Source organism: Cryptomeria japonica, chromosome 3 (assembly GCF_030272615.1).
Source record: "Cryptomeria japonica chromosome 3, Sugi_1.0, whole genome shotgun sequence".
NCBI classification, from domain to species: Eukaryota; Viridiplantae; Streptophyta; class Pinopsida; order Cupressales; family Cupressaceae; genus Cryptomeria; species Cryptomeria japonica.
The window spans coordinates 873714369-873729637 of record NC_081407.1 but is presented as its reverse complement, the minus strand read 5'-3'; the positions used below and the strand labels follow the sequence as shown (position 1 = coordinate 873729637).

The 15269-nt window shown below is 34.4% G+C and overlaps 1 protein-coding gene across 1 annotated transcript; it reads right to left on the bottom strand.

Moving 5' to 3' along the window:
* Positions 1 to 262: 262 nt before the first annotated feature.
* On the bottom strand, positions 263 to 1037 carry LOC131076427 (protein S40-3). The gene has a single exon (XM_058013601.2). The coding sequence runs from the start codon at positions 968 to 970 to the stop codon at positions 497 to 499; it is 474 nt and encodes a 157-aa protein (XP_057869584.1). The 5' UTR covers positions 971 to 1037; the 3' UTR covers positions 263 to 496.
* Between the last annotated feature and the right edge of the window lie 14232 nt (positions 1038 to 15269).

The window sequence follows — 15269 nt, the reverse complement described above, 5'->3', positions numbered from 1 at the left end:
GCATACATTTTTCCTATATTGTCTGTGGTTCTCTCCAAAGAAGAATGAACTCTGCCAAATTCAATAATACAACCAGAGTATATTCATTTAAATCATTCCAATTTTATGCTGGCGAGTTCAGAACCATTCAAATGTATTATCAGTAGATCAAAGATTTGACACTACGAACTGAGTTTCCATAAAAATATCTACAAAGACATTTCTATTTCAACTAATTCATTAAGAACCATTCAACATCAACAATAGATCAACAACAACAGATCAAAGATCCGAGTTCTAAAATCTATAATCCACGCTGCAAACTGAGACTGGAAAATTGAATTCATAAATCAAAAAATCCATAAACGAATCAACAGTGCTTCCAACAATGTGCTGGTTTACCACAGTGTTTATATGTAATGAGACAACATGAACTTCCCATATGGGAAAATCTAGACCAGTTTTATTGGAGAAATTGCTTTTAAAGCAAAGGTATTGTGTGCATCAATGAATACCACTAATCTAAAAACCCAGTCATTTTCAAAACAGCATTACGTACTCTGCAGAGATCTCTTCCTTTCAGAGTCCTCCCAATCCCTTCTAAAACAGAAAAACTGGTATTATAATGAGCAAGGAGCTCATGAGGAGGCCTCACTACAATTTCATCGTCCTCATCATCAAATCCTTCTGAAACTTTGTGTTTGGGCCACTCGGGAACACTAACAGGAGCAGATTTACAACATTGCCATTTCGATCTCTCCCTCTTTTTACTTTCTCTGCGCTGGAATGTATTGATATTCCTAGTTAAACCCATAACACCATAAACACCGGCTGCTTCGGTTTCTTCATCTCTGAACATCACATCTTTTTCCATCAAATCGGCCAGATCTTCATGTGTGGGAAGGCTTTCAGCAAAGCCCAGAAGCAAATCCACTCGACTCAAGCCCGACTGTAACCTGCGACAACCGGTAGCTCCTCCATCCTTCTCCATTCCTCACAAAATAATACTAAAACCTGTAGTTAGGTCTCTGCTGTGATTATCGAATCAGATCTTTTATAGAGAGGGAATTAATTATGAAACTTGCTACGCAATCTATGTGCTAATTCTTAGTTAAGTGTCGTATTCCTTACTCCTATCCCTCGTGCATTTCATGACTTTTCTCGTATTCTTGAAATTCCTCCACATATTTTATTCACATCTGTGGTCTTGTCATTCGTGCTCAATAGTAGCTGAACCTTCCTATTTAATGTTGAAGATTAACAGTATTTGGGAATGTGTTCTCTTTCGTAGGGCCGTCCGATCTTCGCAATCGACGGTCCATTTGGGTTGAGGAAAACTATAGTTAAATCTTCCACGTATTAAAAATGTTATCGTATACGCACAAGACGCCGCAAAGAAGAAAAGGAATCGTTTGCTTTAGGATTAGGTCATCTTTGTCTGGGCGTTTGGGCCAACATTTTCCTACCTTTGCTTTGAATGGCGTTTTAGCTTGCTCGTTCAAAATGCTCCTGCTATCTATTTACTTAGTCTAAATGCTTCTGCTGTTTACTTTTGTTCAGGCTTAGTTTACCCAGTCAATAAGCGTGAACTGTCTGACATTACACCTCGATTTAGTATGGCAAAAAGATTGTGCTCGCTCTCCATTTTCCATCAAACAGCTTACTAAATTTACACGTCCAAAATGCAATGACTTTTGTACTATAAAAATAATCCAGAAAGAAAAGTGGTTATGAATTGAAATTCAGTTTTTGTGTTACAGTTGTTTCGCATTTCTCTGTTCAGAGATTTTATCATTTTAAGGATTATTTTTATATCTATGGATCTGATTTAGCTATCAGTTTTATATGAGAATTTAATCATTTCTTTTATATTTTGATAATGAATCATAGAGTTCAATATGAGTCATTGGTATTAAAAATTCTTTACATTGAATTTAGAAAGAAGGGTGGTTATGAATTTGATAGCCCTGAAAATTGATTGCCTAGGATTTTCAATTTTAAATTTAAATGTTGATCTTTCTGATTTTATTTGCATCCTCTGTCAAAGGTCTAGGGTTTAGGATCTATCAAATTTTTTTTGTCTTTTAAAGAAAACCCTAACAATGATATATCTCGTTGTTTACCATGGGCGGGGCCATTTTATTTCCTAAGCGCTAAGTCGTGGTAGACTCGTTTTAGAGATGATTTTCCTAAGTCGCATAAAAGATTTCCCTATAGTCGGTCTCTTTTAATATTTGTGCCCACGCCTTCATTTTTTCCTAAGTCTAAATTCCTAAGTATTTTGGTTGGCTGATAAAAGCAGAATAGATCTGATGGTCCGCGCTTCCCCGTGATTGAAAGTGCAGTGAAGATGAAGACCGCGGCACCGCGGGATGATGCCACGTGTCTTCAATGGAAAATGACAAGTTGGCAATGTAACCTGCCAAAGCCTTGTGTCACCGGTTCTCAGGTGGTAAAAAACGGTTTACTAATAGTCCTATCAATTGGCACATGTTCAAGATATATGGCGATGTTATGTTCTGAGATAAAAGGTGCCCGACTTTTAATTCTGAAAAGGTTAACGGGCACTATGTAGAGCAATAAAGTGTGAACAAAATTCTGACTCTTTTTCTCTCCATTGTATGATTCTATCAATTTTTGAATGAAATCAATCAAGGGTTTATTTCATTCAGTGCATTGTTGTGATGTATGTAGCTTTTTGTTTATGCTTCGGCCCAAGGGGTCAATTAAATTGCTTAAATAGAGTTGCTGAATAATAGGGCTTGTGCAAGGATTTTAGATAAGTAGTTTTGGGTTGGGATCACAAATGAGATATATTGTAAAGCAGTATTATCTTAGATCTTATGTTATCAAATCAAATTCTGCCACATTTTCAAGTTTACGTTTTATATCTTTCAGGTGCCCAATGGAGTAAGGCACTAATCACTGCTTGTAATCAGTTTTATTAATCAGCCTTGTTATAGTTGTTTCGCATTTCTCTGTGCAGAGATTTTATCATTTTAAGGATTATTTTTATATCTATGAATCTGATTTAGCTAACAGTTTTATATGCGAGCTTAATTATTTCTTTTGTATTTTGATAATAAATCAGAGAGTTCAATCTGAGTCATTGGTATTAAAAATTCTTTACATTGAATTTAGAAAGAACGGTGGTTATGAATTCAAGTTTTGTTTTGTATTATAGTTGTTTCCCATCTATCTGTTAAGAAATTTTATCATTTTTAAGATTATTTTTATATCTATGGATTTGATCTAGCTAATAGTTTTATATGAGAATTTAATCATTTCTTTTATATTGTATTATGGATCATGCTCAACCTTTATCGTTAACATGCATCCATTCATATATGAAAAATCCTAATGTTCTTTCATTATTTGTTCATCTTACAAATGAATCCTTGAGTAAATAGTTTCTTTATATGACATGGAAGGTGCTTTGTGCTCTATGTATGCATTAGTTCAATTTGTAGATCTCATTTTCATATTAATTGTTAATACATTTTTTTCATTTTTCCACATTATTTATATATATATATATATATATATATATATATATATATATATATATATATATATATATATATATATATATATATATATATATATATATATATCATGTGACAAATGTAGATAAATATTTACCCCTACCTAGAAAGTTACATCTACAAATCTTTCTTAATGTGGTGTTGTTGTGCATATTGATTGTGTTATTAAGTGCACGAAGATGTTAGACAAAAAAGGAGATATAAGTGGCCACTTTTTTTTTCCTGAAATCAACTAAACATGAACTTGGATGACTAATTTGAGGCTCATGCACTCAAATTTGAAGATACCAAAACAACATCAATTGTATTACTCTAAATCTAGTTTCTTAGCTACTAAAGTTTTTTGAAAATGGATAAGAATGAAGTGAAGAAAAATAATATATAATTTATTTTGAATTTGGACAAGTAGATTGAAATCTTTATTAAAAAATGGTACACATATGTCTCTAACAACTATGGAAACACTAGTAAAAGAAAATAAAAACAAATAGGTTAATGATGTTCAAATTTTTAAAAAAAATATGGTTAGAAAGATCAGGAAATGTGTAAGTGGTAATTTCAATAAGAGCCAATTCATAGTGTGTAAACCTGATGATGAGTAAGTTGAGAAACAAAAATAGAAGAAACAATTATGTGAAAAGGAGGAAAATGAAGATCACAAGCCTAAGGCTCTGTTAGCAGTAGCCAAGAAGGAAGACTAAGAGGGGGGGGAGGTGAATCAGTCTTCACCAGAATATAAAACTTTAAGCACAATAACAAATCTACCAAATTACAATAATAGACAGATAATCAAATTAATAGCACAACACACAGCACCAAGATTTTGACATGGAAAACCCGGTTAAGGGAAAAACCACAGTGGGAACCTACCCATAGTAAGATAATACTTTGCAATAGTATGTGAAAATATAGCAATGGGGAATGCACATGCATTCAAGCACATTGCCTAAAGCTCATTGCTCAAAAGATATTTGCCCGAAAGGTTACAACCCTCAGGGAATTCTCACTGACTTACAGTAAGATTCAAACTATAATTCGGAAGAAGTAAACTGAAAGAATAGCATCTCCAAATGCCTGATTACAATTCCGGTTAAGCACAGTTGTCTCTCTACAACACCAATCTCACCTCAAACTCAACATCCAAAGATAAATTACTTGTTCACACATACACCTCTCTCTGGTAATGTAGACATAATACCAACACCCAAACTACATGAATAATTGTTGGCATTTGGCATAATTGATATAGATGAGGTGATGTAGTTGAAGTTGGATGACTACACCGGTAAACGATAGAAGTTTATAGGTGATGAAGAGATTGAGATTCTTTGAATAGATGACATGATCAGTTATTTGTGTTGTCATTGATGGCAACTAATGTCAAATGATGTTCTTAATGTCTAGTTTTGTCATCTTAGTGATCTGGTTTACTGGAAGACAGGGTTTACCAATAGTGAGCTAAAGTCTGTGAAATAGGACTTTAATCGGCAAAGCAGAGTTGTTTTGATTGGATAGGTTGATCGACAATGATTGGTGATTTGTGGTTTGGATGATGAACTTGTATCAGGGAAAGATGTATATGACCGGAACCGGAACTTGTGGAGATTATCGGAAGACATGTTTCAAATTTCTTATGAAGTTTTGCTAAGGTTTTAGTAGGGTTTAAGGACCAGTGAAGAAATCATCAAACCGGTAATGATTTTTGTTATGACGGTGATCGACAAAAAGTCTACTTGAAGTTGGTAACATGGCACAACCCGCATGAAAGATTTAATTGTTGTTTTAGCGCGATTCAAGGAAGATTTTCTTAGGAATCAATGAAACACTTAGTAGAGTGTTTTGATGATATAGATTGGATTTCCGTGATGGGTTATGATCAACCAACAGTTGATATTGCATTGTAATTTGTTGTAATGATATGTATAATGATATGTGATGATCTCTTATGATTTGAATTGTAAATTCATGATGTAATTATGTTTTTTGGCCGACCTAGTTGAGATGGCTATTTAGGATGACACAGTTGATGTTCATTGTTTCGGTGGTCTTAGAGAATGTGTTTGATGTAGAGCATCTATCACAAACCATAAAACCTTCATTGAAGGGTAGACTTTAAACTTGAATCAAGAGGTGCATATAAAAAGATCAATCACTCTTCTCAACTCCAAACAAATTTAAAAGGTTATATTACATCCCTACAAACCTTCATTCAATATTTCAGATCATAAAATTCACCATAACATGAGAGAATAAATTCTTATTTGCCATGGAATACCCTAGTTCAGGGTTTCATTCTTTAATAACGTTTTTCACCAAAATAACCACACAATATTCAATTCTTAACCAAATTAAGTAAGACAAAAAGAAATGGAAAGAAGATTAAGAGACCTTTCCAACACATATAGCCTTTATTCAATATTAGCCCTCATGTGACCACACCAAATGCTACAACTGGGCTATTGTTGCCTTCACCAATCTATTTTTCACCATGAACTATAACAAACAATCATACATAACTTTTTAAATATTGATCTTAAATCAAATAGCTTCAGTCAAACTTTAGATTACTGAGTTACACAAGTTATATCCACATTTTAGCCCGATCCAACGGTTAAATAAAACCTTATGAGAATTTTCCCAAACACGGGTAACCCTTGGTAGGGTTTTGACAATTATTGTAAAAACAAACATATCTTGCCAAATACTCCACAAAAATGCATAAGAAATGATTCATCTGAAACATATTTCATCAATATATCATTAAATAACATCTACATATAAAAATTACATCAAATTTGATCCTCCATGGATTTATGACATTCACAGATTCCTTAAAACCTCATGACAGTTTGAGGGTTTGATGGATATTCTTTGTCAAATCCCCTCCAAACTGATCTACCCTCTTGATTTCGACCAAACATGATTTTATAAACCATTTAAAAATCCTTTCTAACTACTCCAACCACCTCATGACCAATGGATTTCATTATTACACTTTTCTTGCACTTTTCGGCAATATTGCAACTTTGTAATTTTTACAATTTTTGAAATTTTTGACATAAATGACTAACTCTTACATGGACACTTTTAAAACTTCAATATGGACCAAATATGATTTATTTGGACAAAATGGCTCATTTAGCCTTACATATTATGATTCAATGAACTTAAATAACCTTAATACATTATGAATGACTCAAATACAATAAAATTGCTCATATTATGACTATTGACCTCCCCGTATGCTTGTGTGCTTAGGTGCCTCTGCACCATACTCCCAACCTTGAAAAGTTTCCAAGTCCCTTGGAAACATGGGTACAATGACCTGCAAGAAAATTTTGAGTGAAAATTTTCACCTTTGACTTCATCTTTACCTCTTTATGCCTCTTTATGCTGCTCTCATCTTCTTTATGTTGCTTCTTCGTTCTCAAACAATCTCTTTGTGACTCCTACCAATGGATTTTGTAGTGGCTTCCACCCAAGTTCTTTTACCAACCATAAGTCCACCTCTCCATGTTGCATCACCTCACCAACAACCTCCTTGCCTCACCTAGGAGTTCTCCTCTTTTCCTCTCTCCCTAGTCTCTTGGAAATCAATGGACCCTCCCATGGCCCTAGACCATCCCTTTGGCCCTTGATAGACCTTCCTTGTCTGCCTTCTTGTAGCTAGATGGACGAGCACCTCGCAACCAAAAAATCATCAGCAAAAACCAAATAACAAATCCTTCATGGCTAGGTCCTAGTGTGGATTGCCTCCTTCGGTGCTCTACCCACACACTCAGGGATGCAGAGCATCATGAAAAACATCAATCAAATAACCATTATCAAATCTTCTCCATAGATATCAATCCATAATGATTATAAATCCATATATTATGTATTAAAACTGAATCATTTAAACCCTTCATCTATTCATTTCTTGCAAATGAAAACCAAGAATTTTCCCAAACTCTGAAATTTACTCTATTCTGGTCATGAAATTACAGTCATGAATAGTCATTAATAACTCTTAAAATATTAATCACCAGGCCAATCACTTTGATTAGATTCTATAAATTATAGTTATAAAACATTCCTCCAAATTATAGAAAGATCCAACAATTAAGTCCAAAGATATGATGATTTTTCCAAAACTGGTCGCCGTGAATCAGGGTTTTGGGTAGTTCCAAACAGTTTTCACCAAAACTCTCATAACTTTCTCAAAAATGCATTAAAATAACTCAAACCAAAAGAAATAGAAATATTATTCAATATAATAAACTATCATGATATAAATACACTTGTTTCCAAGTTGTACATGGCCGCACAAGGCCTGGAAACAAGAGGAAAAACTTTCAAGAGCACAAAACAAGAGATTGAAACAATGAAAATATGATACCAAAATGTTTCCAATGCTTTCCAATTCCTTCTCCAACTTTTACACACACTTACAAATGACCATTATAGAGGTTTTATGGCCTTTTCATCTTCACATGGAAGTTATAACTACCCAACTTCCTCTTATGACCATACAACTTCCCATTTTGGTCTTTTTACAACTTTTGAAAAGTTGCATTTTACAACTTTTACAACTTTTGACTCAAATGACTTTAAACCTTCAAAAGAACCTTAAAAAAATATTAGGATGGAATAATAATGTATTTTTGTCACCATTTTACCCCTCAAAGGTTATTTTATACAAATTTTACCAAATGACTAATTCAAGACCTTATTAGGACAACTTGGACAACTCATTACAATGGGTTCTTTTAGCCTTACATATTGATTCATATTGACTCAAAATGACATTACAAATTAAAATGCAATTGAATATACTTATGAATTAATTTTTATCCTCATATAGACTCCTTTTGTGCCTTTGTGTTAGGTGCTCCTGCACCATACTCCCAACTTGGAAAAGTTTACAAGTCCCTTGGAAATATGGATAAAAATAACCTACAAGAAAACTTATAGTGAGATCTTCACCTTTGTCTTCATTAATCTTTTCCTCTTTGGATTCTCTTGATTCCTTTCCTATTTTTTGTTTTTTTTTGTTTTCTACTTCAATCAAAACTCCCATCAATGGAGTTCATACTGGCTGCTCCTCAAGATTTTGCTCCAAACATAAGTCCACCCTCAATGCTGCACCAAACTCACCAACTACTTTGCCTCACCCAGGAGCCCTTTCCTTGCCTCTCTCCCCAGGTCTATTGGCAACCCACTGGACCTCTTTCTCAAGCCCCTTGGACCATCTCCTATGGCCCCATGATAGGCCTTCATGTCTTCCTACTTGCAACTCATGGATATACATCTACAACCACAACCATTAGCAAACCAAAATACCAATCACTTGCTCAGCCCAAACCTTTTGCTGAGCTCTGATACTAATTTGATGCAGAGCATCATGAAAAACATCAATCAAATAACCATTATAAAATCTTCTCCATAGATATCAATCCATAATGATTGTAGCTCCATATATTATGCATTAAACTTGAATCATTTAAATCCTTCATCTATTCATTTCTTGCAAGTGAAAACCAAGAATTTTCCCAAACTATGAAATTTACTCTATTCTGGTCATGAAATTACAGTCATGAACAGTCATTAATAACTCTTAAAATATTAATCAATAGGACAATCGATCCAGTTAGATTCTAGAAATTCTAGCTATAAAACTTTCCTCCAAATTATAGAAAGATCCAATGGTTAAGTCCAAAGATATGATGATTTTTCCAAAACTGGTCATCGTGAATTAGGGTTTTGGGTAGTTCCAAACGGTTTTCACCAAAACTCTCATAACTTTCTCAACAATGCATGAAATTAACTCAAACCAAAAGAAATGGAAATATTATTCAATATAATACACTATCATGATATAAATACACTTGTTTCTAGGCTATACATGGCCACACAAGGCCTAGAAACAAGAGGAAAAACTTTCAAGACCACAAAACAAGAGATTGAAACAATAAAAATATGATACCAAAATGTTTCCAATGCTTTCCAATTCCTTCTCCAATTTTTACACACACTTATGAATGACCATTATAGAGGTTTTATAGAATTTTCATCTTCACATGGAAGTTACAACTACCCAACTTCCTCTTATGACCATACAACTTCCCATTTTGGTCTTTTACAACTTTTGAAAAGTTGCATTTTACAACTTTTACAACTTTTGACTCAAATGACTTTAAACCTTCAAAAGAACCTTCAAAACATATTAGGATGGAAAATAATGTATTTTTGTCACCATTTTACCCCTCAAAGGTTATTTTATACAAATTTTACCAAATGACTAATTCAAGATCTTATTAGGACAACTTGGACAACTCATTACAATGGGTTCTTTTAGCCTTACATATTGATTCATATTGACTCAAAATGACATTACAAATGAAAATGCAATTGAATATACTTATGAATTGATTTTTATCCTCTTATAGACTCCTTTTGTGCCTTTGTGTTAGGTGCTCCTACACCAGTGTTAAGTTGTCCAAGTGAAGTGTGAGATCTTCCTGAGAGTTGCAAAGTGTTGTGTATAATTGGATCTGGTCAAGCAAGCAGAGAAGTGCAAGTAATAGATCATTCTTTCACTGTTGTTCCCTGATAGTTGTTGTAGGTTAAATCCCTTAACCGGGTAGGTTCTAACAAGCCTTAAACATTTAAGTCCCCTAATAGGGCAGCTCTCAAAATAGTGTTAAATCCTCTCACGAGGTTGATCCTAATAGATCATCAAGCTCCTAACCGGGCTGCACAACAAATACCCAAACCGGGTGACTCCTAATAGGGTCTACTCCTAACCGAGCCTATTGTAAGCTCCTAACAGGTCGTACTTTGAAAGAGTAATTTTATTTATGGGTGCCAACTCCCACTGTGGTTTTTCCCTATTTGGGTTTCCACATCAAAAAATTATGGTGTTCATGTGTGGAATGTTTTTCATGTGATGTTCTTGTTTATGTTTCATTTCATGCATTATTTTGTTGGCAATGTGATGGAATTGATTATGTGTTGCATTCATGTTTTGTCATTGATGTCAACACTAGCTGTTATGATTGTTTACTGACTTCCGATAGAAGGATTGGATTGGGAATATTATTAGCTGATTGTCACCGATATGATCTGGATGATGGAATAAGTTTGTATGGATGGTTCATATGATCTGAAGTATGTTTCAATCAAGTGGTATTGACTTGATGATCGGATGCTATCTTATGTTCTAGTAAGCCCGCTTTATAGGTCTGGTAAGGGTTTCACCGATAGAGCTTTATTAAATATTTTTTATGTAATGCATAAGTGGTGTTGGTGCAGCTTCTAGAAGGGATTCAATATGCTGATGGTGATTGTGTTCGTACCTCGACTGATTGGTGTCATTGCTTTGGCATGTGTGGATCTAATTTAGGTCCAGTTATCTAGGTTATGGACCGGTTTCATGAAACATGTTGGTGGATCCTTCTGATGTGCTTCCGAGATGTTTTATTGATTGGATGATATTTAATTGGCCTTAGGCCGACATGTTTTATGATTTTATTTTAGTATTATGTAATGGATCTATTGAATTATCATTTGGGTGGTTGACCTAATTGGTCCGGGTTGGTATTAATATATGTAAGATCTCATTGTAGATCATGGATGTATGTATGGGCAAGGAGCGAATAATATAATAATCATTTGTGCAGAGGATTTGGTCTATCATAGTTGATCGATTTGGGTTTATGTAAGAGGTTTTAGACCTCTGGTATTGAGCTTAACCGAAAATGTAATCTAGCATGTTTGATGCTATCATAGGCAGTTCTTCTTTTTGGATTGTTGTCCAAATATTTTGAGGTGGTTAACCTCCTTTGTAGTCAGTGAGACTCCATTGTGATGAGCAGTGCGCTTTAGGCAATGTGCCTTCCTACATGTGTAGGCCCTTTATTGTAATATTTATGCATTTGATCAGTGGATAGATAGTGTGGGTCTCCAATCCCACCGTGGTTTTTCCTCCTTGAGGTTTTTCACATATAAATCTATGGTGTTATTGTGTTCATCTTTGTGGTTGCATTGTTGCTTATTGTTATATACTTTTATGTTTACCGGTTATTGAGTTATTGTATTAATAAGGTTAAATTTCTCAGTTCTGATAGAACACTGATTCACCCCCCCTTTCAGTGTTCTTGGATTCCAACATATTTCTGAAACACCAGTTATGATGTTTTATCAAAAGTTTATCAAAGGTTACTGATACTGATAAGAAGTTGTTTGAGAAATTTTTTGATCTTGTTGATAAGGTTAATGAGTTGGTAAATGATCAAGTTTATATGCTTTCTTTGGTGGTGAAAGTTTTGGTAAATGATTTGGTTAATGTGTTAAGAAAATCATTTAAAGAGGGTATTAGATCTGATTAAATAAGTTGAGATATTTGTTAAATGGTTTAGATCTGAGATAACTTTTTTTTTTAGTTAAAGTTTGAATTGGTCTTAATACTGATTCACCCACCCCCCCGCCCTCAGTATTAACTAGATCCTCATAGGATTAACAATTGGTATCAGAGCCAGGTTCTCTATGTGTAGAAAGCCTAACCGCTTGAGGAAAAGATTCTGAGGAATTCAAGATGATGAAGAAAGAGGGTCCCAAGTTCAATAAGGATAACTACAAGATCTAGAAAGATAGAATGAAGATTGGAAGCAAGTTGAAACAACATATGTTTCTCCTACTACTACACCCTTGACACCGGATGAACTCAGAGAACAACAAGATAACATGCAAGCCCTAGAAGCTATTGTAAGTACTTTATCTAATTCAGAATATATTGATGTTCAAGTATTGGAAACTACGGGTGAGGTTTGGGAAAAGTTAGAGACAATCTATGAAGGAGATGAGCATGTTCAAAGAGCCAAAGAAGAAAGTTTGAGAGGAAAGTTCAATGACATGAGAATGCTCAAGAAGGAGAGAATATTAGATAGTATGGTCAGAGAATCAAAGAAGTTGTTGGCCGCATAAAGAGTGCTGGAGGCAAAATAGAAGATGATACAATAGTAAGTAAGATGTTCATAACTTTTCAACCTCAGTATGCTATAAGAGTATCGACAATCCAAGAACTTAGATCTATTTCAAAGGATAAGATAACTATTGATTCATTCATTGGTAAGCTTATAACTTTTGAATTAAATAGTTGTGACAATAGTGTGACAAAATCTAGTGAATCTTCCTTTAAAGCTTTTGTTACCGGTTCATTTGCTAGAAAAGGAAAAGATACATGTCAAAATCATGAGTGCAGAACACGTCATGGAAGTAACTGGGGAAATGAAGACAATGAAGATCAAGTGATGGAACTTGAAGCACTGTTAGCAAAGAGATTTCCAAGAGGCACTGGTAAGTATAAAGGAAAGCTACCTTTGAAGTGTTTCTCTTGTAGTAAAATTGGTCATATTGCTGATAACTACCCTAACACCGATAAGAAAGAAAAGTTTAGAAGATTCAAAGCAAAGGGAAAGAAACATTGTTATGTTGCAGTAGATGAAGGTGTGACCAATGAGGAGTCGAAAGAAGAAGATGACAATGAAGAAATTGTGTTTGTAGCCGTGAAGGAGGAATTGTCAGATGAAAAGGCACTAGTATCTCATATGGAGAATAGTGATGAGTGGATTATAGGCAATGGCTTCTCACACCACATGACCAGAGACAAAACTAAGTTCATAACCCTTAATGAATTTTATGGAGGTTTTGTTAGATTCGGAAACAAATCACCTTGCATGGTGAAAGGTAAAGGTTATATCTCTCTAAATGGGAAGAGTAATGCTAATGATATATTTTGGGTTGATGGTCTTAACCATAATCTTTTAAGTGTTGGTCAGCTCAATGATAAAGGTTATTTTCTTGAGTCTAAGAGTGGAGTCTACATAATTCTTGGAGGTAATGGTGAACTGATTTCTACCAGGAAGAAAACTAGAGGTAACTTATTCATTTTGAATAGTAATATTAATAATTGTTTAGTTGCAAGAATGGAAGATAGCTGGTTATGACATAAAAGATGTTGTCATGTTAATTTTGATAATTTGGTTAAGATAAGCAAGTCAAGTGTTGTAAGAGGATTACCCCAACTTGTCAAACCGGATAGTGTGATATGCAAAGATTGTCAAATTGGTAAAATGACCTCTATTTCTTTCAAGAGAAAGAATTGTATTTCTGAGAATGTTTTAGATTTGGTACATATTGATCTTTGTGGCCCTATGAGAATAAAGAGTTATTATGGTGATAGGTATTTCATGATCTTCACCGATGACTTTTCTAAAATGATGTGGGTAACATTTTTTAGAGAGAAATCAAATGCATTTAATAAATTTAAATCATTTAAAGCTTTGGTTGAGAAGGAAACCGGTAAGAACTTGAAGTGTTTAAGATCAGACCAAGGTGGTGAATTCACATCTGATGAATTTGTTAAGTATTGTGATAAACAAGGTATAAAAAGATAGATGTCTTCTCCGAGGACACCACAACAGAATGGCATAGTAGAAAGGATGAACAAAAATATAGTTGAAGCTTCATGAACCATGTTATTATAGGGTAATGTATCCAAAAAAATTTGGAGAGAAGCGGTCAGTACTGTGGTATACACTTTAAACTGAGTACTGGTAAAGAGAGGTAACAATAAGACACCCTATGAGCTATGGTATGGAAAAACTCCTTGCATTAGTTATTTTAAAATCTTTGGAAGTCAATGCTTTATTAAGAGAGATAACTACACTAAGAAGTTTTATGCAAAATCTGATGAGGGAATTTTTCTTGGTTACTCTTCTAAGAGTAAGGCATACAAATGTTACAATAAGAGAACCAAGAAAATTGCTGAAAGTGTTAATGTAAAAGTTAATGATCTATCTGATAAGTCTAAAGGTACAAGAAGATCAGATCTTGAAAAGGATGATAATGAGGAAAATTTTGTGATCATTAAACAAGAAGAAATGAATAATGCAGAACCGGCAAATGCAGAACTAGGTGCTCAACTAGTAAGCGATGACAGTGAGGAAGAAGATGAAGAACCTGATGAAGAAGATGCAGAACTAGCACATGCAATGCCTAGATATGTCAGATTGAATCATTCACAAGAGCGGGTAATTGGTGATAAGAATGTAGGTGTGCAAACCAGGATAAAGTTCCAAGAGAACTCATGTTTGATATCTACAATAGAACCCAAGATAGTTAAGGAAGCACTAAAGGATGATGATTGGGTTAAGGCAATGAATGAAAAATTAGATCAAATTGAGAAGAATCAGACATGGTCATTTATTCCTAGACCGAAGGATAAGAATGTAATTGGAACAAAATGGGTCTTTAGGAATAAATTGGATGAAGAAGGAAGGATTGTAAGAAACAAGGCAAGGTTAGTTTGCAAAGGGTATGCTCAAGAGGAAGGTGAGGATTATGGTCAAACATTTGCACTTGTTGCTAAATTAGAAGGTGTAAGGATGTTGCTGGCATTTGTTGCATATAAGGGATTCAAAGTCTACCAAATGGATGTCAAGTCAACCTTTCTAAATGGAATTCTAGAAGAAGAAGTATACATTGAATAGACGGATGGATTTTCCTTGATCGATGATAAAGACATGGTGTGTAAATTGCACAAAGCACTATATGGTCTTAAGCAGGCACCAAGAGCATGGTATGAGAGATTAAATGCACATTTGATCAAAATTGGATTCCAACGTACCAGTGAGGACAAAAGTATTGATCTAAAAACTGATGGAGACAAGATGTTGATAGCAAAAGTGTTTGTTCACGACATAC